Here is a 22,891-nt window from a genome sequence, read left to right as displayed (position 1 = left end):
TTTTTGCTTTTCTGATGGAAGACTTCTAGGCTAGCTGGACTTGAGTGTCTCTGGAACATGGCATTTTTAAAGATGCTATGATACAACATGAATCTCCTTTCTGGGGCTTACAGGGCTGTATATTTTTGAGGTAGTGTATACTTCAGTCACATCAAGCTTGTTAAAGCCCAGCTCATCTGTGAGTGGTATGTTCATAGACAAGTGAACTCCACAAACTCGCACTGCCCATCTCTGAGAAGAGATGAATTCCTTCTTCCTCACAGGGTGGAAGGGACTAAGTGAGATAATGCACAGAAAGAACTTGGCACAGGAGGAGGAAGGACTAGAGGAAAGCCTTTCATAATTACTTAATATTGTATTCCTTCTGCTTGTCCTTGTGCTTTGCACCACATGTGCTTAACTCCCAGTATTGTATTCTTTTTTTAAATTTTTTATATTTATTTATTTATTCCCTTTTGTTGCCCTTGTTGCTTTATTGTTGTAGTTATTGATGTCGTCGTTGTTGGATAGGACAGAGAGAAATGGAGAAAGGAGGGGAAGACAGAGAGGGGGAGAGAAAGATAGACACCTGCAGACCTGCTTCACCGCCTGTGAAGCGACTCCCCTGCAGGTGGGGAGCCAGGGCTCGAACCGGGATCCTTATGCCAGTCCTTGTGCTTTGTGCCACCTGCACTTAACCCGCTGAGCTACAGCCCGACCCCCCCAGTATTGTATTCTTAAGCATCACCCATCAGTCTAAGAGTAGGGGTAAAAGTGGGGTGAGAGGTAGAATACTGTCTTTTTTTTTCAAAGCATTTATTTATTTATTTCCTTTTGTTGCCCTTGTTTTTATTGTTATAGTTATTATTGTTATTGATGTCATTGTGTTGGATAGGACAGAGAGAAATGAAGAGAGGAGGGGAAGACAGAGGGGGAGAGAAAGATAGACACCTGCAGACCTGCTTCACTGCCTGTGAAGCGACTCCCCTGCAGGTGGGGAGCCAGGGGCTCGAACTGGGATCCTTCCGCAGGTCCTTGCACTTTGCGCCATGTGCGCTTAATTCGCTGTGCTACAGCTCTACTCCCAAAATATTGTCTTTTTTATATAAAAAAGTATTTATTTTGGGGGTTGGGCGGTGGCGCAGTGGGTTAAGCGCATGTGGTGCAAAGCTCAGGGACCGGCGTAAGGATCCCGGTTCGAGCCCCCGGCTCCCCACCTGCAGGGGAGTCGCTTCACAGGCGGTGAAGCAGGTCTGCAGGTGTCTATCTTTCTCTCCCCTTCTCTGTCTTCCCCTCCTCTCTCCATTTCTCTCTGTCCTATCCAACAACGAATTGCGTCAACAAGGGCAATAATAATAACCACAACGAAGCTACAACAAGGGCAACAAAAGGGGGAAAATGGCCTCCAGGAGCGGTGGATTCATGGTGCAGGCACCGAGCCGAGCAATAACCCTGGAGGAGGAAAAAAAAAAGTATTTATTTATTTATTATTGGATAGAGACAGAGAGAGATTGAAAAGAGATTGGAGATAGAGAGGGAGAGAGACAGAGAGACACTTGTAGACCTGCTTCACCACTTGTGAAGCTTTCCCTCTGCAGTTGGGGACCAGGGGCTTGAACCTGGGTCCTTGCGTATTATAATGTGTTGCACTTAACCAGGTGCACCACCAGCTGACCCCTGAGGTAGAATATTTTCTTATTCTGTTCTTACTTTTTTTTTTAAAGATAAAATGACACCCCCACCCCAATACCTTTCCCCTGATTTAGATCGTCTAGATGGAGACTTGTGTGGAAAAGCAGAGAGCTACACAATTACAAAGAAGAATATGATAGTCATACATAATCCTAGCACCTAGAAATCCTAGACAATACTTTGGCATCTATTCTTTCTCTGCATTCACAAGGTTGACAGCAAATGATACATACTGTTTTATAAACCACTTTTCCATCTTAAATAACATTCATACTTCCCTGTGTTTTAAATATGCTATTAAATGATTTTGATGTTTCTAATACTCCACTATATGACTTTGACATGAGTTAAATAGTCCTTTGTCTTTGTATATTTAAGTTATTCACATTTTTTTTTTTTGGTAACAGTTCTATCAGCAACGTTCTCACACATAGATTGTGCATAGCTAATTTCATTAGTATAATTTCCTAGAGTTAGAAATACTATGGTAAAATACGTGCAATTTTTTTTAATAATTATGTTTGACACTACCTTTCAATAATGTTATCTTATTTTCTTCTCTTATTGTGTAGATTATACTTTACTTTTATTTTTTATTTTTTTAAAAAGTATTTTACTTATTTTATTTTTGAGAGAGATGCAGAGAGAAAGACACAGAGAGAAATACCAGAGCACTGCACAGCTCTGGCTTATGGTGGTGCTGGAGATTGAATCTGAGGCTTCTGGTGCCTCAGGCATGAAAGTTCATTTGAAGAACCGTTATGCTGTCTCCCCATTATGCAATTTTTTTGGGGAAAATTTTAGACAGAGACAAGCTGCCCTTCAGAAGGGGTGGGGCTGGGTTATCATGTGCAAGGACAATGGTTCAAGCTCTCAGTCCCCATCGGCAGGGAAGAAGTTTCATGAGCAGTGAAGCAATGCTGCTCTTTCTCTCTTTCTCTCTTCCACCTTTGTTTCTATTTCTCTCTGTCCTATAAAATAATAATAACCTTCACCAACACTAGGCATTATCATTTATAGTAATCCTTACCAACTGAATGGGTCCAAATGATGTCTCATTGCTATTTTGTCCATGGCAAATTCAGATGTCATATTATGGAGAGTTTGTGATGGAGAAATGACTGTACAAACTTGAGTGACAGAAGAGAGGGAGAAATATGGGACGAAATGTTCCAAATAGAGAGCCATTAAGAGAAACAGGAAGCTGGTGTCACCTATTTGTTTTTTGCCATTTAGCTGGTTTCAGATTGTTTTAAATTATAAACAAGTCCTTGTGAAATCCCTTTATTCCCTGGCTAGTCAGAAGTCCCCAACTTGAAAGGGAGCCTTTATTTCTCCCTGACTTCCTGTTTTTTCCTGGACTAGCTTGCCCATAGGTACTGCATATGGGTGCTGACCTGTAGCTGGAGGTTCAGGTCCATGAGTAGGAACCTTAGACTTACAATGACAAGGTAGATTGTACCCAAAAAGCATTTACAGGTCCCTGTCTGGTCTTGGTTAGATACTTAGTAACTATTAGCTGGTTGGACAAAAGGTGGACAATGGTGAAAAAGCAGCTGAATCAGTTCAAATCTCTCACCATGCCTAGAAGAATCTAAAGTTTTGGATAAAGAAAGTACCAGAGGGTGTGGGAAATAGCATAATAGCTATAAAAAAGACTTTCATGCCTGAGGTTCTGAAGTCACAGATTCAATTTCTTATAACCCCCCTCCAGAAACCAGAGCTGAGTAAGCCTCTGGTTAAAAAAATAAATGAAAAAGGAGTTGGGTTGTAGTGCAGTGGGTTAAGCTCAGGTGGTGCAAAGCTCAAGGACCAGCGTAAGGATCCTGGTTTGAGCCCCCAGCTCCCCACCTGCAGGAGGGTCACTTCACAAGCAGTGAAGCAGGTCTGTAGGTGTCTATCTTTCTCTCCCCCTCTCTGTCTTCCCCTCCTCTCTCCATTTCTCTCTGTCCTATCCAACAACAACGACATCAATAATGACTACAACAATAAAACAGCAAGGGCAACAAAAGGGAATAAATAAATAAATATTTGAAAAATAAAATAAAATAAAATAAAAAATAAATGAAAAGTGAAAAGAAAGTATTAGAAATGTGGTCCGGGAGGTGGCACAGTGGTAAAGCTTTGGACTCTCAAGCATGAGGTCCCAAGTTCGATCCCCAGCAGCACATGTGCCAGAGTGATGTCTGGTTCTTTCTTTCTCCTCCTATCTTTCTCATAAATAAAATCTAAAAAAAAAAAAAGAAAGTATTAGAAATGAGATATTCTTGCCCATAATACCAAATAGAGAAGGCGTAAATGGGGTTGTTTACTTGTAAGAGTTAGCTTTTCTTTTCTTTTTTTTTTTTTAACTTATTGAGGGGCCAGGCCAGTGGGTTAAGTGCGCATGGTGTGAAGCGCAAGGACCAGCATAAGGATCACAGTTCAAGCCCCCGGTTCCCCACCTGCAGGGTGGTTTTGCTTCCTTCACAAGCGGTGAAGCAGGTCTGCAGGTGTCTTATCTTTCTCTCACCCCCCACCCCGTCTTCCCCTCCTCTCTCGATTTCTCTGTCCTACAGAACAGCAATAACAACAATAACAATGATAACAACAACAAGGGCAACAAAAATGAAAAAAAACACATATATATATACATATATGTTTATTTTGGATAGTGACAGAAATTGAGAAGGAAGAGGTAGATAAGGAGAAAGACACCTGTAGCACTGCTTCACTGCTTGTGACACTTCACCCTGTAGGTGGGGCTGGGGGGAGTATTGGGGAGGGGTGGTTGAACCCAGGTCCTTGTGCATTTTAAGATGTGCAATTGGATTGACCAGTTGGGCCACCACCTAACCCCAAGAGTTATATTTTCTTGCTAGATTTGAGGTTTTTTTCCAGCTACAGAGCTTCAAGATTTTTATTACCTGGTTTTTCCCTGAATCTCTCTGGTGATTAAAAACCAACCAGGCAACCAAAGAACAAAAAAAAAAAAGGCTTATTTTGAGGATTCTAGGACATACACAAAATATAGAACTATTCAGTTAGTCCTTATCAAGTGATAGCCACTCCCGCTCATGTACATGCTTGTCAATTTCCTTCTACTACTCTAATCAAGTGCCAGACAAATTCTGTCATCCACAAATAATTTAAGTATCATCAGCTAAAATAGTAGCAATAACTCCTAAATGTTATCAAATACTTAGTATTCAATTCTAATTAAAAAAATTTTTTTCCCTTTGTTGCCCTTGTTTATCGTTGTCATTATTATTATTGTCAATATTGCTATCATTGTTGTTGGACAGGACAGACAGAAATGGAGAGAGGAGGGGAAGACATAGAGGGGGAGAGAAAGACAGACACCTGCAGACCTGCCTCACCACCTGTGAAGTGAACCCCCTGCAGGTGGGAAGCCGGGAGCTCGAACTAGGATCCTGATGCTGGTCCATGTACTTTCTGCCATGTACGCTTAACCTACTGTGCCACTGCCCGGCTCCCGATTCTAATTTTTCTATTAATGTCACAACTTTAAGTAATTCTATTGTTTCTGATTTTACATTTTTTAAAAGGGCAGGCATTATCTAGACAACAATATGGAACATTTCACAAATCTATGTGTCATCTTTGCGGAGGGGACATGTAATCTTCCTGCATCATTCCAACTTTAGGATCTGTGCCTCTAAAGTGAGCACAGAAGGTCTTTGTTTAAATTATGACTAAAATAAGGCGTATGTGTTATCATTGGTTATGTCTTTTAAGTCTCATATAATTTATTTATTGATGGGATAGAGAGAAATAGAGAGAGATAGGTAGACAAATAATCAGAGCATCATCCTGGCACACAGGACACTGGGGTTTGAACTCAGGACTTCATTCCTTGCAAATCCAGTGCTTTAGTCACTATACTATCCTCTCCTTCAATCCCCCCCCATCAGCTGCCATGTATACAAATAACCAGAGCATCACCCTGGCACACACAACACTGAGATTTGAACTCAGGACTTCATTCCTTGCAAATCCATTGCTTTAGTCACTGTACAACCCTCCCCTCAACCCCCCCCCCCCATCAGCTGCCATGTTTCTTTTAACTTAAATATTTCTCTTAAGGGAGTCGGGCGGTAGCACAGCGGGTTAAGCACACATGGTGCAAAGCCCAAGGACCGGAGTAAGGATCACGGTTCAAGCCCCCGACTCCCCACCTGCAGGGGAGTCGCTTCACAGGCAGTGAAGCAGGTCTGCAGGTGTCTGTCTTTCTCTCCCCCTCTCTGACTTCCCCTCCTCTCTCCATTTCTCTCTGTCCTATCCAACAATGACGACATCAACAACAATAATAACTACAACAATAAAAAACAGGGCAACAAAAAGGAAAATAAATATTTAAAAAAAATATTTCTCTTAATTTCATCCCCTCCACTTTTGAATTCACCTCTTGAAAAAAAAAAGTTTTTTTTGTTTTTTTGTTCTGTAGCGTTTGCCAGTCTGCATTTTGCAGATAGCCTTCTCTCGGTGTTAGAAATTTCACAAACACACTTCTAGAGATGCTGCTCTTCTGCATATGTGTTTTGAACATTACTCAAATGTAAATATTTGCTGTTTAAGCCTCCCCCCACCCCCACTCTCCCAGCCTGTGGACTTCTGGATGGAGTTCTTGTTCAGCTTTGTTCCTTGCCATCACACCCACAACCTGGAAAGCAGGTACACCTGGTTTGTAGAATAAAACCACTGAAGGAATTATACTTCTGACTTTTCTTTTCTTTTTTTTTTTTCCCCTCCAGGGTTATTGCTGGGCTCGGTGCCTGCACCATGAATCCACCGCTCCTGGAGGCCTTTTTCCCCCTTTTTGTTGCCCTAGTTGTTGCAGCCTCGTTGCGGTTATTATTGCCATTGTTGACGTTGCTTTGTTGTTGGATAGGACAGAGAGAAATGGAGAGAGGAGGGGAAGACAGAGAGAGAGGAGGAGAGAAAGATAGACACCTGCAGACCTGCTTCACCGCCCGTGAAGCGACTCCCCTGCAGGTGGGGAGCCGGGGGCTCGAACCGGGATCCTTACGCCGGTCCCTGCGCTTTGCGCCACGTGCGCTTAACCCACTGCGCCACCGCCCGACTCCCTGACTTTTCTTTATAGTTCTGCTGCCTATGCCCTCGAACTCAGTTGTATCACTGCCTTTTTTTTTTTTTAATATGCATTTAGATTTGAAGACAGAGTAGGCTCATGTTGGCTTACAAACAGATCTTCCCCTGCTAACCTCTCACGGTGCTCAGTCAGATCAAAATTGTACTCAATGATGGTAGCTAGCAGGCAGATGGACTTTTTCCTTTTCTCCAGTGTCGGAACGTATGCTGGTGTTTTCATTCTCCTTATAATATTTATAAAAGGTATCTAGTTTTTAGCTGAAGCAAAAGAATCCTTTCCAGATGTTTACTTGAATATTGCCAAGATGTTGATTTTAATTCCAGGAGAAAGATTGCTTTAGCATTCCTCTAACCCACCCACACCTTCATGGGTTCCTCAGGGTGGAAGTGGAGGTGGTACAAAGAAATGCACAGGAGAAGCTCCACAGTCTATAAATAAGAGCTTGCTGGGGGAATGAAAGAGGAGCCCTGGCAAGTAAGTCTCTCTCCTTATTGTTAAGTTATATTTCAACATATGCTTATTTAACATAGTTCAATATGGCATCAACTTGTAATATATGCTTTCAGATTAAGTTTTCACCTAGAGAGAATGAAGAAACAAATTAATATTGACCATCTATGAAGTGTTAGTTAATTTGTTTTGCTAGTCAGTGACTAAAAAAAATTTGGTAGGGAGAGATAGTATAAAGGTTATGCAAAAGACTTTCATGCCTGAGGCTCTAAAGTCTCAGGTTCAATGCCCAGCACCACCATAAACTAGAGCTGAGCAGTGCTCTGGTAAAAAGAAATAATATATATATATAATAAATAATATATTCAAAACATATATAATTTGTTAATGAGAAAAAGAGAACTAAAATGTCACTCTGGAAGATGCAAATTCAGGGCTTATACTTGGGAGCTTATGTTTGTAAATCCAGAGCTATACTTACTGAACTGCCTTTCAGGTCAGGGTCAGTTTTTTGGGGTGTAGAAATAATCACTGATAACTTTTATGACATTTAAACAGCATAAACCACCAAGACTTCCAGCCACTCTAAATCTCTAGTCTCTTTCCCAAGAGACTTACTATGTTACTTTTACTGAATTACTACTATGTGCCAGCCCCTACGAGCTGAGCAATTATTTTTTTAATTTCTTAAAAAGTATTTTATTTATTTTATTTTTGAGAGAGATAGAGAGAGAAACACACAGAGAGCAACACCAGAGCGCTGCTTAGCTCTGGCTTACGGTGGTGCTGGGGGACTGAACCTGGCACTTCAGAGCCTCGGCCATGAGAGTCTCTTTGCATAATCATTATGCTATCTATCCCTGCCAGAACTGAGTAATTATTAACAATTATTGTTATTGCACCAGTAACATGACTCTATAAGGCAGGTGGACAAGTTATCACCACCCTCAGATGAGGCAAACAAAGCTTGGTAGATACTAGTGACTGGGCTGAGGCCATATATTTAGGAGAGTGGCAGAGCCAAGACTCCTAACTAGCCAGTGTTGCGCCCAACAGCATTAGCTCTGATTCATAACTTCCTCTTTTCCAGAAACAGAAAAATAAGAGCTACTAATGTCCCCAGACAGCTAATTGTAGAGAGCTATTTGCCAATTTGTTTTGGCTAGTTTGATGTTTTGATCTTTTTTTTTTTAGAAATCAGAAATGTATAGCTTATATGGTTTGTATTTAAAAGAAAAACTGGTGTCTCCATTTTATAGGTAGGAGATTTAGGAAGAAAAGCTGGCACAAACAAGGGGTATGAGGAGGAAGTGAAAGATGAAGGGCTTTGGCAGAAGTTCTGAATCTTTCTGTGTATGTTAGAGGGTATGAATGTGCCTAGCACACACAAACCATGAACTTCATTGGCATTTTGCTAACCTGTAGACCCCTTCTCAGAAAATTGCTTTTAAATGATTAAGGTTAAACAATTATGATTCTTAAGGAGACAAATAGTATTTATATATAGTTATCAAAATACTTAAAATGTAACTATATGACACAGGAATACATATGCTTCTTTCTTAAAGTATTATAAAAGATGGAGTGGTGGATCTAATAACCAAGGTAATTTTGAATACTAATGAGTAGAAATGATATTTTGAGATATCACCATAACTGTACTGTCATATAAAAAAACATCTGTTATTTCTCTTGGTGACAGTCAGAAATACTATCACTGTGACTATGGTTTGCTGCCTTCCTCCATCCCTCCCTCCCTCCCTTCCTTCCTTCCTTCCTTTCTCTTTCTTTTTTTTTTTTTTTTTTCCTATTCAGGTTCAGGAACTTCTTGCGTTATAACCAAAATAAATAAAGAGTACTTCCCTGAAGTCGCTTAGCTGGTAGAGTACAGGACTTGTATACTTGAGGTGTCCTGGATTCAATCCCTGACCTCTCTATGCAAGAGTAGTGTTCAGTTCTCTCTCTCACTCCCTCCTACTAAAAACAAATACGTTAATTTGGGGGTGGGGAGGTGGGTAGAGGAGATAGCATAATGGTTTTGTAAAAGACTTTCATTCTTTAGGCTCTGAGGTGCCAGATTCAAACTCCAGCACCACCATAAGCTAGAGCTGAGTAGTGCTTTGGTCTCTCTCTCTCTCTGTATCTCTCATTAAAATAAAATATTTTAAAAAAATGTTTTTTTTTTTTTGAAAAAAAAGATTCCTTCCATGGTGAGAATGCATGAGTAGAGGTGAGAGGGCAACATTAAAAGGTACATGTATTGGGCTGGGGAGATAGCATAAAAATTATGCAAAAAATCTATGCCTAAAGCTCCAATGTCTCAGGTTAAATCTCCAGCACCACCATAAGCCAGAATTGAGTAGTGCTCTGGTTTAAAACAAATAAGTGTGTATGTACTTAAATTACACTCATGCTGGGGAATTCTAAGTTGTCCTCAACTAACAGTGAAAAAGATTTGGGGTGTGAATATGGAAACTCTCTTTTGTCTCAGGTGGCAAGGCTAAGCAAATTCTCTACCCAGCCTTCCAGATTTCTCTAGGAAGTTCAAATCCCAGATTCCCACAGAGGCTGCATTCCCTTTTCAATCCTCCTGTCCTGTTCCTAGTTTGATTGATGTTTCCATCACTCCTCAAAAGTAGCCCATTTGCATTAACATGTTTGTTTCAAGTCTTGTTTCTAGGAAACCCAAATTAAGGACGTGATAATTAAGTAGACTAAGAAAATTGTGGTGTATATATATAAAGGAATATACACAATTCAGTTGTTAAGAATGATGAAGTTAGGGACCAGGCAGTGGTGCACATGGCTGAGCGCACATGTTATAATGTGCAAGGACCTGGGTTCAAGCCCCAGGTACCCACTTGCAGGGGGAGGTGTCATGAGGGGTGAAGCAGAGCCTCAGGTGTCTCAGTCTCTCTCTCTATCTCCCCCTTCTTTCTCAATTTCTGTCTCTATCCAATAATAAATAAATATTTAAAAATAATAATTAAGTCACTTTCTTTACCTCATCTTGAATGGAGCTTGAAGGAATTATGTTAAATAAGATAAGCCAGAAAGAGGATGAATATGGGATGATCTCACTCATGGGCAGAACCTAAGAAACAAGAACTGAAAGGAGAAACATAAAGTAAAACTTAGGTTGGGTTTGGTACATTGCACTAAAGGAAGCAAAGGATTCTGGGGAGGGAGTGAAGGAAGGAGATTTGGGGGAAGGAACTATATGGAGTCCTGGTGCATGATGATAGAAAGAGATCCAAGTTAGGGGTGAAAGTGTTTGGCAGATACCTATCATGAGGAAATGAAAAATTTTACCTGTTTTACCCATTACATGTCAACAGTTGTACTGCAAATCATTAAACCCCCCAATTACAGAAAAGAAACAAGAGGGGGAAAAAGATGGAAAAACCTGGAATGAAATTCATTAATTCACTCCTTCAATAATTATTTACTGTGGCTCACAGTATAGAGAATGCAAAGGAAAATGCAAATAAATGTAGTCAAGGGTGGCAATTTCTTCTTTCTCAAAGGCAAAAGCAAATGCTAAAAAGTGGCACCAAGAGCACACTGCTGCCCAGTCAATCCACAGCTGATAATGAGCTGTATTTTGGGAAGAGGTAGAACAGAAACAATGAGAGGTAGTGACTTAGTTATACCTCCCTGTGATATATATATATATATATATATTTTTTTTTTCTTTGTATTTGATAGGACAGAGAGAAATCGAAAAGGTGGGGTAGAGATATAAAGGGAGAGAGAGAGTCACCTGCTTCACAGCTTGTAAAGCTTCCCTTTGCAGGAGGGGCTCAGGAGCTTGAACCTGGGTTCTTGCACATGGTAACTAGTGCACTGAATTTAGTGAGCCACTGTTCACTCCCAAATATGGTATTCTTAAGAACTCAATACATGGGAGTCGGGCTGTAGCGCAGCGGGTTAAGCGCAGGTGGCGCAAAGCACAAGGACCGGTATAAGGATCCCGGTTCGAACCCCGGCTCCCCACCTGCAGGGGAGTCGCTTCACAGGCGGTGAAGCAGGTCTGCAGGTGTCTATCTTTCTCTCCTCCTCTCTGTCTTCCCCTCCTCTCTCCATTTCTCTCTGTCCTATCCAACAATGACAACAATAATAATAACTACAACAATAAAAAACAAGGGCAACAAAAGGGAATAAATAAAATAAATATTAAAAAAAATTCTAAAAAAAAACTCAATACATGTATAGTAAAATATGAACTGTATCTACTGAACACTTAATTGATATGCTTTTTATTTTGCCTCCAGGGTTATCCCTGGGGCTCGTTGCCTGCACTCAAATCCATTCATTGCTCCTGGAGACCATTTTCCCCATTTTGTTGCCATTGTTGTTGTTATTGTTGGATAGGACAGAGAGAAACTGAGAAAGGAGGGAAAGACAGAGAGGGGGTGAAACAGACATCTGCAGACCTGCTTCACTGCTTGTGATGCGAACCCCCTGAAGGTGAGGAACCCGGTGTTCAAATCTAGATCCTTATGCGGGTCCTTGTGCTTGGCGCCATGTGCACTCAACCCGTTGCGCTCCGCCCACTGATAGGCATTCTTAAAATAAATTTATGGACTGCAGAAACAGCTCACTTGGGTAGAGTGTTGCTTTGCCATGTGCACAACCCAGGCTTGAGCTTGGCTCCCACCATTTGGGGCTGTGGTCTCTTTCACTCTCTCTCCCCTGTCTCTGTCTCTAGTGACCTTAAAACAATGGGAAATTCCTGTTATTTGTATCCTACAGAAAAAGAGACAACTGAGGTTTAGGGAAATTAAACAATTTGTCCAAAGTCACATGGGCAGTGATTACCACTGATGATCTAAAACTTGGCCATAGGTCATTCCAATTCCAGAACCTTTGTTCTTTATTTTCACTTTCTATTTCTTCCCTGGTGGGAAGAAATCTTTTCTCCACAAATTCTGTGGTCCTTGTTTTCACCTTCACTTCCATATTTAACTGGGACAGTTTAGCTCCCATTTGTAATAACATGACTTAGGTCTTTCTCTCTCTTAAGGACCATCTCTTGTTAGCATACTGGGGGAAATGGATCTTTGTTTCATATTTGCTACCGAGTCTGCCCCTGATTCGCCTCTGACTTCAGGTTATGTGAGGATGGTTCTTCTCTGGGACACAGAATTACTTTCCCTTACATTATTATTAATATTATTTATGCCTCCAGGGTTATCGCCGGGGGCTCAGTACGAATCCACTGCTCCTGGAGGCTACTTTTTTCCCCTTTTGTTGCTATTATTATTGTTGTTGCTATCGTTGTTGTTAGATAGGACAGAGAGAAACGGAGAGAGGAGGGGAAAACAGAGGGGGAGAGAAAGATAGATACCTGCAGACCTGCTTCACCGCCTGCGAAGTGATACCCCTGCAGGTTGGGAGCCCGGGGCTCGAACTGGGATCCTTACGCTGGTCCTTGTGCTTTGTGCCATGTGCACTAATCCACTGCGCTACTGGCTGGCCCCCCCTCATATTATTTTTAAAGAACTATTAAGACTAGAGTGAACATGCAGCAGCATGGCTTTGTAGCACAGTGGTGGCAGGAGGGAGATGCAATGTGTGTTGGTTTCCTTACAAAGGATGAATCCCAACTTTAGAGACATCTAAAGAGAAAAAAAAATTGTCATGGAATAAGTAAAATATAAGAACTCCTTTGACTACAGGTTGGAGAAGAAATGGATTGGAAATGGTTCAACTTGATACCAATGCAAAACAAAACAAATACAAAATACAACAAAGACAACCCATTTACTTGATTTGGAAATTGCTAGCCCAATTTCTCTGAATTATTGTTTGAGTTTTGGAAGGAAATATGTTTCTTCATTCTGCCAAAAATCATCTAATGGGAATTCAGTTTTTAACACTACAAAGCAGTGGTTGTCAATTAAAGTGTCCTCTAAAGAGTTCAAACTTTCCAACAACAGTATTCTCCGTGCGCTCTGGAATTTTTAGTCTATATTCTTAATTTTTTGAAGGGTATTTTCATTCAAAATGAAAGTATTTGCACTACAGAAGACTGAGAAGAATTTATTGTGTTGAAAGTCCTATTCCAGGAAGTGTTTGAGGTGAATGAATGAAATCGATAGCTCCATGGTGTGATTTACAATCGTAAATGAAATTAGAATTTGGAACACAGTCATGGTGTTCAAAATTGTACTTTTATATATAATATAATTTTACTTTTTTTCCAGGGCACTGCTCAGTTCAGCTCTGGTTTATGGTGGTGTGGGGGATTGAACCTAGGACCTCAGAGCCTCAGGCATAAGAGTGCGTTTGCATAACTATTATACTATCTACCCATCTCATACTTTTCTTTACAACCATACCACCAATACTTGTCTTTTTATGATGCCTTGATTTTCTTTTTAAATACATTCTAAAATTTCTAACACTTTCTTTGAGATTTGTACTATTTTCAATTACATGTTTCTCCTGCTTGGAGATTTAAGCAAAGCCTTGTTTATTCTTTGCAGTTGTATTCACCGCCCAGGAAAAAAAAAGCTAACTTGTTTCTGATGGACAGAGGGAAATATGCCAATTTAACCATGCTTATAAATTACTTTTTGCCATTTCACCATCCATTTGTAGGAAGTAAGAACAAATATGTATTTGTGTACCTCTGGCTTATTACTGTTTTTTCATTTCTCTTATTCTGTAGCTGTGTGTATTAGTAGTACTCATTTTATCTCTGTTAGCTGGTGGCTGTCATTAATTTGTTGTGCAGTGTTTTTCTTTGACCTTCAATGTACTGTCGGCAGGGTAGAGAACTCTGCTGGCAGATTGCACCATCATCAGTCCCTTTCTCAAGTTTTCCTTAGTTACAACAAATGCAGATTTACAACTTTAGATGAAACGCATGGTTTCATAAGAAGGAAAGCAGATGATAATTTTAGTATTTAGATGAATAAGTAAAACAACTTTGAATAAAGGATGAATATTGATTTAAAAATTTTGTTTGCCACGAATTGCTGAATTGTGCATAATTCGACTTCATTTTGAATTTGCTAGTTATGTGCTGATGGAAACTGGTCACAAAGAATGCACTTATTTTGGATTTTATTTTTTAATTATTATTTATTTATTTGATACAGAGAAATTGAGAGGGGAAGGAGATAGAGAGGGGGAGAGAAAGAGAGACACCTGCAGCCCTGCTTCACTTGTGAAGCTTTCCCCCTTCAGGTGGGGACCAGGGGCTTGAACCCAGGACCTTACTCACTGTAATGTGTTCACTTAACCAGGTGCGCCACCACCTGCTCCCTTGTTTTGGATTTTAAAAGTTGAATAAAATGAGCTTATTAAAAATTTGATAACTAAGACAAGGGTGATAGAACTTTTGTTGATTTCCTAAAATTCTTCCAAGACCCCAAATTTATGACAGCAGAACTGTTCATGTGTGTACTAATAACCTGGGTCAGAGTAGTGGTGGTGAGATCACTCTCAGAAAGTTGTTATGTTTTATTTTATACTTTATTTTACTCACTAATTCTTTCTTTATAGATGGAATAAGTTTAATTTACGCTTTCTTGGTTATAATCAAATTCAGGTGTGCTCCTCTGATGTCCACCCATTCAATTTAATCAACATTTATTCAAAGCTTACTATATTCCAGGCTCCAGACTTGCACACACAAAGGGATATGTGGTCTCTGACCTCAAGAATTTGGCAGTCTAGCAAGGAGACAGACACATAAGCATATCATTAGAATACAGTGTAGCTGGACTGTGATTGGGTTTGGGGTGTTTCAAAATTTCTTTAGTCACACATTTCACAGTCTCTTGGGTCAATTCCACAGATGGCTCATTTCCTCGATTATGTTTTGATCCTTCCTAATTTCATCCCAGATTTTCAGCTTACCTTATTTTGCTCTTGTTTCTTCTTTGACAAGAAAACTTTCTTAAATACAATAAACCATTAAAGGTAGTAAAACAAATCTGTATGTGCAAATATGGAAATTATTCCGATAATGGAAAAGTGTGACTTGACTTAGTAGGTTCAGGATGGATCCCATTTTTGAAAATATATTTTAAAAATATATAAATACATCCAATTGGATATTGGATATATATATATATATATCATATATATCCAATACACATGTATATGATTTGAACATATTTGGAAGACTGCATGCCCATCTGTTAGCAATGGCTACTTTGGGGAAATGGGTTCGGAAAGGGAGAGACTTCAACTTTTTGTTTCATATAGTTCTGTTCTATTTTATTTTTTTTAACTTAAAATTTTCTTTAAATATTTTGAAAAAATGAAAATACTGGTTAGCTCTCTTTTCTGAAGACCAACAAATGCCAAACTAAAAGAAAGTAAATGTCCTCCTTTGAAAACTTAAGCTATAAAATAAAAATAAAAAGGAAAACTTAAGCTTGTCTTCCCATCTTTATCTCTCCCTACTCTCCAGCAAAAACCTTCCATTAAGCTAGGCTCCGCAAATACAGTAAGTATATTAACTAATGTCTTAAATTAACATGTATTTATTGAGTGTTTATTATGTGTGCTGGGAATACATCAGAAAAGAAAACAGCTCTAGTCTAGCAGCATATTCCATTCTTTGTCACGCTTTTGTCCACATCTTTTGTATTTTCTCTGTCAGGTCTTCGAAGTCCACCTCCTCTAGGAAGTCTTCCTTTCCTTCTCCCTCCTTGAAATCTTACAGTGTATATGAGTCTTTTGAAGATTGATGTAAATTAGGTTAACTGTTATATAAGAATAGCAATGTTATTTGTAACTCCAGTCTTAATTTATTAATCACTCATTTAGTGAGCCCAATGAATATGCAATAGGGAAGCTGATGCTGCCTACAACCCCGGGAAGAGTAGGAGAAAAAAAAAAGAATGAAATGTGTAATGATCGAAATAAACAATTCACAATTAGTGTGAAGAATACTATGAAAAGAAGTAGAGAATGTAATGAAATATACCAGGGAAATGGATGGCGATTTGAGCTTGGTGTTTGGAGAACTTCCTTGGGGAATCAAATGTAGCTGGAGTTGAAGGCTGAGATGAGGTGCTTATGAAAAGGGCCCTTGGTTAGTCAGGGAATCCTGGGATTTCCACATAGATATGATGGGCCTAGACCTTTAACAGATCTGTCTCTCCATCATCACTGGTCATCTCCATCAGGAACAGCATCATGGACCCTCTTGCGGGCCTCTACAGGACCTTGCCCTCAATGTGGAATAACAATGGTAGGGACTACCCCACTCTCCGAAGGGAGACTGGGCCAATATACTCTGCCACTCCACGAAGACAGGTCCTGAAATAAGTACAGCCTAGAATGTTCCTAGCTATGACCACGAAATACAAACTGAGGCCTACAGGGATGCAGCGGTTACACAGGCTCCTGGTGCTGAACATGGAGCCCAGATCAGATCAGTGGGGTTTATAGTTAATAGTATTTACATACTTTTTCCATATTTGGGAGCTACTCTCTTCCCTGATCCAGCTTTCTAGTCCCATTCCCAAATATGGCTCCATCTCCCGAGGTAATACCTTTAGCCCACCCACATGTTAACTTTCAGACTCAGGCAAAAATTAGTAAAGTCATAGGCCCCTTTGGGATATACCTATAATAGACTTGCTAACTTTTTCCAAAGTGAAGACCCCAGATCTCATCTGCTCTATTCTTACCTTTAGGCTACTGATTACTTAACAATTTGTTCTGCTTTATGTCTTAATGCTTTTCAGCCACCAAGTTGCAGATGCTACCATGATGCTAACCTGACTTCAACCTCACCCATTGTGTCCTGGAACCCCACTTCTCTAGAGCCCTGCCCCACAAAGGAAAGATAGAAACAGGTTGGGATTATGGATCAACTTGCCAATGCCCATGTCCAGAGGAGAAGCAATGACAGAAGCCAGACCGTCCACCTTCTGCACCCCATAATAATCCTGGGTCCATACTCCCAGAGGGAAAATTTCCAATGGAGGGGATGGGATAAGGAACTGGTGGTGGGAATTGTTCCCCTCTTATCCTATAATCTTGTTGACCATTATTAAATCAATAAAAGAAAAGAAAAATAAAAAAGAATCTTGGTGAGAAGGACCACGGTGATACAAGGAAGTGGAAGATAAAGGTGGGAATCTAGAAGCTAAAAGACAGAGGATTAGAATTAACAAAAGTTGGAGAGGTAAGTGAGGATGAGTTTAGGCTTCATTCATACTGTGATTAAGGGGACCACACTGCATGCTTTTAGTTGGACAAGGAACAGGACTACACTTGCTTTTATCATTTATTTACCAGAGAACAGTCCAGCTCTGATTTTTGGTGGGGCCAGACTGAACCTCAGAGCCTCAGAGCATGGAAGTCTAATCACTATGCTAACTCTCTGGTCCACACTTGTCTTTAGGCAAGGAGAAAAGGAATAAGAAAGAGCCTAGGTGCTTCCATCAGGGCTCCATCAGTATGTACTTAGTGTTTTATGGAGTGACTGTTAATAGAGTAAATGCTTTTCCATCAGGTTAACATCTGTATGCCTCACCACCCATCTGGTATTCCCTGTGTCTTCTTTTTCAACCAGGTCTCAAATAGCACTAGAATTCTAAAATTTTCCTTCCTTCCTTCCTTCCTTCCTTCCTTCCTTCCTTCCTTCCTTCCTTCCTTCCTTCCTTCCTCCCTCCCTCCCTCCCTCCCTCCCTTTCTTTCTTTTTAAGGGGGAAAGAACTTGAGCATGTACTTTGCAAGAGAGGGAACTATATTGGCAATACATCCAACAAGAGAAAACCAACTCTATTTTTTTTTTTGTAATCCATGAACTACAAGTATAAACTACTTTGCCACTTAACAGAATGGCAGAAATTAAGAGTGACAGTACCTTGTGTAGTCTGGGATTTGGATCCTCTGCTAAAGAAGTATTACTTTGTTCAACCTCTATGAAAGATTGCAGCATTGCCTAAAAATGAATGTACTTTTTACTACATCAAAGAGACTTTTACAAGGAATTTTATGGTAGCATTATTTATAATAGCCCTGAACTTAAAACAAAACAAACTAGGGAGTCGGGTGGTACCGTAGCTGATTAAGCGCAGGTGGCGCAAAGTGCAAGGACTGGTGTAAGGATCCCGGTTTGAGCCCCTGGCTCCCTACCTTCAGTGGAGTCGCTTCACAGGTGGTGAAGCAGGTCTGCAGATGTCTATCTTTCTCTTCCCCTCCTCTCTCCATTTCTCTCTGTCCTATCCAACAATGACAATATCAATAACAGCAACAATAATAACTACAACAACAATAAAAAACAAGGGCAACAAAAGGGAATAAATAAATATTAAAAAAATGTAAAAATACGACATCCCCTACACCTTTTAATATAGATAAGCTGTGGCAGATTCACACCAATAATATAAAGTAGCACAAAAGGAAGGCAAAACCAAATTAATGTGTACTCTAATTATATAGTGTTTAAAAAAAATTTTAAATTATCTTTATTTATTGGATAGAGACAGTCAGAAACAGAGAAGGGAGGGGGAGATAGGGAGAGTGACAGAGACACCTGTAGCCCTGTTTTACCACCTGTGAAGTTTTCCCCCTGTAGGTGGGGACTGGGGACTTGAACCCAGGCCCTTGTACACTGTAACCTGTGTGCTCAACCATGCGCCACCACCTGGCCCCACTACATAATGTTTTAAAGGGAATTGTTATCATTAGAAACTGGGATGTTATCATTAGAATTGTTATCATTAGAAACTGGGATGCACTGGATCGACCTTCTCGTGGTGCATCCCGTGAGTACCCATTCATTGGGGAAACTGACCACCCTTCCTAGCCGACTGAATCCACATGGATCCCAGTCACTTTCAAAGCCAGCAACAAGCTCCTGACAGCTTTCAACCTGACGCTGTTGACTGGCTACGGAAGAAGGGCAAACGCTAGAAGAAGAATTAGAAGCTAGGAGAGTGGTTACCTTTAGTGAGTAAGGAAGAGAGACATGGGTGGTAATGTGGATTTGGATGTGTCTGGGTGTTCATTAAATCCTATTTCTTGACCTGGTGGTTCTATGTCACTGTTCAGTTTGTGATCAACACAAGCTCTAGGCTTAGGATCTGTGTGTTCTCCAATATGTATACTCATAAAAAAAAAAAGAGGAAATTTAAAATCACATTCCAAAAAAGTAAGAAAGGGCAGGGGGAAGTAGTATAGTAGTTATGCAAATATGTGTCATGCCTGATGCTCCCTGGTCCCAGATGCAATCCCCAGCATCACCATTAGCCAGAGCTGAGTGGTCTCTAGTAAAAAACAATGAAAAAGAAAAGGAAGACTAAGAAACCAGAATTTTTCTCCACTTCAGCTTTGGTTTCGAGGCAATGATATCTGAGATTTGGAACTTGGTTAGTTCTTTCTCTCAGGTTTCATCTGACATCATTTCCTTTTCCAGGGCTCTTTCCAGGTTTGCTGAGCATGGGGTGCTAGTCAGTGTTAGGTTATAGTGAATTCTCCATTTGAAGGAATCTTCCTTCTGATGTTTTTAAACCTTGGTTTCAGAGACAACATCCTTTCTTTGTATGACTTTTGGCTAGTTTTCTGAGTCACTCATTCCTTAAGTCTCCTGAGCTCGCTCTTTCTTTCTTCCTTCCTTCCTTCCTTCCTTTCTTTCTTTCTTTTTTTCTTTCTTTTTCTCTTCCTCCCCTTCTCTCTTCTGCTCATTCTTTCTATTTCTTTTTCTCTCTCTTCCTTTCTCTTTTTTCTTTCCTAGTTCCCATACACTGGAAAGGTGATCCTTTTTCTCACTTTGTACACTTATAAATTGTTTGTATTCATTGCAAGAAATGCATTTCAGTTTTGTAACTAAAAAATATAATTTATACAAATATGTATTCTTATATCCTGATTTAACTGTATGTTGATGCATGATCAGTGATCTTCTGATCACATCTGAATGACATAGTCCCATTATTTGGATTGCCAGTTCTATGTTAGTATCTATAGATGTAACATTTCTTCATCGGTATCGTGAACCGTGGGATAAGTTATTTAACTTTTCTGACCTCAATTCTCTTGCCTATGAGGGTAGTAACAGTTATCTCCTCTTAAGGTCATTGTAAGACTTAAACGAAGTACTACATGCAGAATACATGGCATAGATAAGTTGCTCAGTAGACAAGAGTTATTCTTTTAATTCCACTAAGGGTAAGAAAGATTGACCTACACCTGCAGACTTCAGGTGAGGAACATGTTATTTATGAGAGGTTTGTTTGTAGAGAAAAATTACAGTGCATTTAATCTAGTTCTACTGGAAAAGTAGAAATTTCTTGAAATTTTCATTTAACCCAAAGAAAGAAAAGCCTGATTTAGTGGTAGGTGCAAATAAGGCAGATATGGCGACAAAAGATTTGGTTTAGTGCAAGCTGGGTGATTAAATTCCTGACAAGGACCTGGGAGGGAGAAGAATGTTCCATATCGCAGGGAATCTTGTAAAATGTTTTAACAAATATATAAGAATCATATATAATTGGCACACACTTTGTTTGAATGCAAACACTGCTGTTAAAGTGGTGCTTAAAAACAGTTTGTTGGCCTTCCCTTCTTACAGGAGAAACATTTCTCTCGTTTACACTACTCTCTTGCTTAGCAAACCCTTATTTATCCTATAATGCAAGCATAATCTGCCCAACATGTCCAAAAGCCCACAGATTCTGAATTAGTGGAGTCTGAATTAGCAGAATTTTAGGTTGTGTCTTGTAGAGATAAGCATTTGAAAAATTACCCACTCCCAACAGTTTCAGGAACCCTTTGAGAAAGATTACCTCTTTCCCATCTCTTCCTGCTTTGTGTATTTCAGTCCTGGTTTTCAAAGAAAATGGGGGGGGGGGGAAGACTCACATATTTATTCTTGAGACATTGAGTAGTTATTTATTGAGAAGCCACAGTTTTCCACATTTTCATAACTGTAGGCTTTATATAAGGCAAAAGCAAGATGGATCCACTACATAACACAGAAAGAAATAGCTCTGCAGAGGACCTCAAGGTCATGCAGTTACAGACCAAAGTGCAATGTACATGACAGATATAAAAAACAGCGTGGAACAAAATAATTTAAATTATGGTTACAATCTACGGAAGGAAATATCCATATCTTATTATAAACACATTTATAGTCTAGGGTTGTAATTTAAATATGTAGGTTTTTTTTACACACACACACACAATTATTGAAACATAAAAGCAAAATGTAACATTTAATAGGATAAACTTTGACAGAAGACAGTTGCTCTGAACTGTGCTTGATGTTAACTCATGAGAGGATCGCTCTTGCAATAGTAATTACGAGGATCAATCCATTGGTGTAGAGTTGGTTTGGGCTAGCTAGATGGGGAAAATGACAGGGTGGGTTAACAAGGATACCAGGGCTTCCTTTCATAGTTATGGGGAACATAAAGAACCAAAGTTGGTTGTTGGAGCCTTACATTTTTGTCTTTCAAAAAACAAAGCCTATCTATGGGTCGTGCTTAATTTCTTGTACTTATTTATCTAACTGGCATCCACACATGTGAAGCAACAAAGTGAAAGTACTTGGTGTATTCACCCTCACATTCATTTACCATCAATGCAAACACAGCACATCAATGAAGCATCATTTAACTTGGCTGATAACAGGGACACACCTAGCAGTTGGACTATTTACTCTCTGTGAGTAGTATTTAAAGGAATGGTGTTCCATATTGCTTGTAAACAGGTAAGACGTGGAACCAGGAAGTCATGAATTTAAAGGTCATTTGCTAATAATCTTGGTATCACATAGCTAAAATGGTCATTGTATTGATAAACATCTCATGGGCATGATAGTTGACAGAAAATTCCCTAATGGGGTTAACTAACAGACTAAAGACATGCATTGATTACAGGACTCCATCCTAGTGGACTATAGGCCTGAACATGCTAATCATCTTCTTCATCTTCCTCATCACTGTCCTTCATGCTGATCCCCTGCAGGCCCCCACCCTCGCTCACTGATGCGGTGGCTTCTTCTACAGTAAGACGGTTCCGGATGGTTTCATAGGTCTTGCTGTTTAAGGTCGAGTCCAGGACCCCTTGCAATCGGAAATCTCTATAGGTTTTCTGAGGAAGGAAAAGATGCAGTGATAAGGGAGACTTCATTTCCATGCAGGGGAGGAAGACGATGCAAGGCACACGTGTGTGTGAGAACACTGACCTTCAGCTAAGTGTCATACTTTATGCATTGCCAAATGAAAAGCCATCATGCTCAGATTTCACTTCTGAAAACCAAGATTTGTTGAATGACAGAAAATGAGAAATTGTGACAGGATAAACTGTATTAGATGAGACAAAGCAGAACATAAGCTTGTGTTTATTCAGTTCCATAAAGGGAAATGTTCCATAATTGTTTTGGTTCTTTTTTTTTTTGTCTCTCTTTTTTTCTTCCTCTTAGGCTAGTATAATATGATAGACAGAGTATGGGGCTATAACATATAAATAATGGATCAAATGATTATGGTATTCTGTAATTTTTGTTGCAGTCTGGTCTTTAGTATTTTTGAAGGTTTGTAACTGCATATCCCTGTCTCATTCACAAGACAGACATATGTATGTTGGTATATGAAACCCATTCGGGCAGCAATAATTATGGGGAAGATGGAACGCTAATTCCTGATCAATATGTTGCAAGCATATCATTTC

General features: G+C 39.8%; 1 protein-coding gene and 1 non-coding gene across 14 annotated transcripts in view; both read right to left on the bottom strand.

Moving 5' to 3' along the window:
- Positions 1-5,237: 5,237 nt before the first annotated feature.
- On the bottom strand, positions 5,238-5,342 carry LOC132542260 (U6 spliceosomal RNA). The gene has a single exon (XR_009553362.1). It is a non-coding gene; the product is annotated as a U6 spliceosomal RNA (small nuclear RNA).
- Positions 5,343-21,066: 15,724 nt separating this feature from the next.
- CADPS (calcium dependent secretion activator) overlaps positions 21,067-22,891 on the bottom strand; it is a 571,423-nt gene continuing 569,598 nt past the window's right edge. For all 13 annotated transcript variants that reach the window (XM_060202988.1, XM_060202982.1, XM_060202989.1 and 10 more), the window contains one exon: positions 21,067-22,312. In XM_060202988.1, the coding sequence (XP_060058971.1) occupies positions 22,133-22,312 (180 nt within the window). In that variant the 3' untranslated portion in view covers positions 21,067-22,132. The remainder of the gene's footprint in view (positions 22,313-22,891) is intronic.

This window comes from Erinaceus europaeus, chromosome 12 (assembly GCF_950295315.1).
Source record: "Erinaceus europaeus chromosome 12, mEriEur2.1, whole genome shotgun sequence".
Classification (NCBI taxonomy): Eukaryota; Metazoa; Chordata; class Mammalia; order Eulipotyphla; family Erinaceidae; genus Erinaceus; species Erinaceus europaeus.
This window is presented reverse-complemented; position numbering and strand designations above follow the sequence as displayed.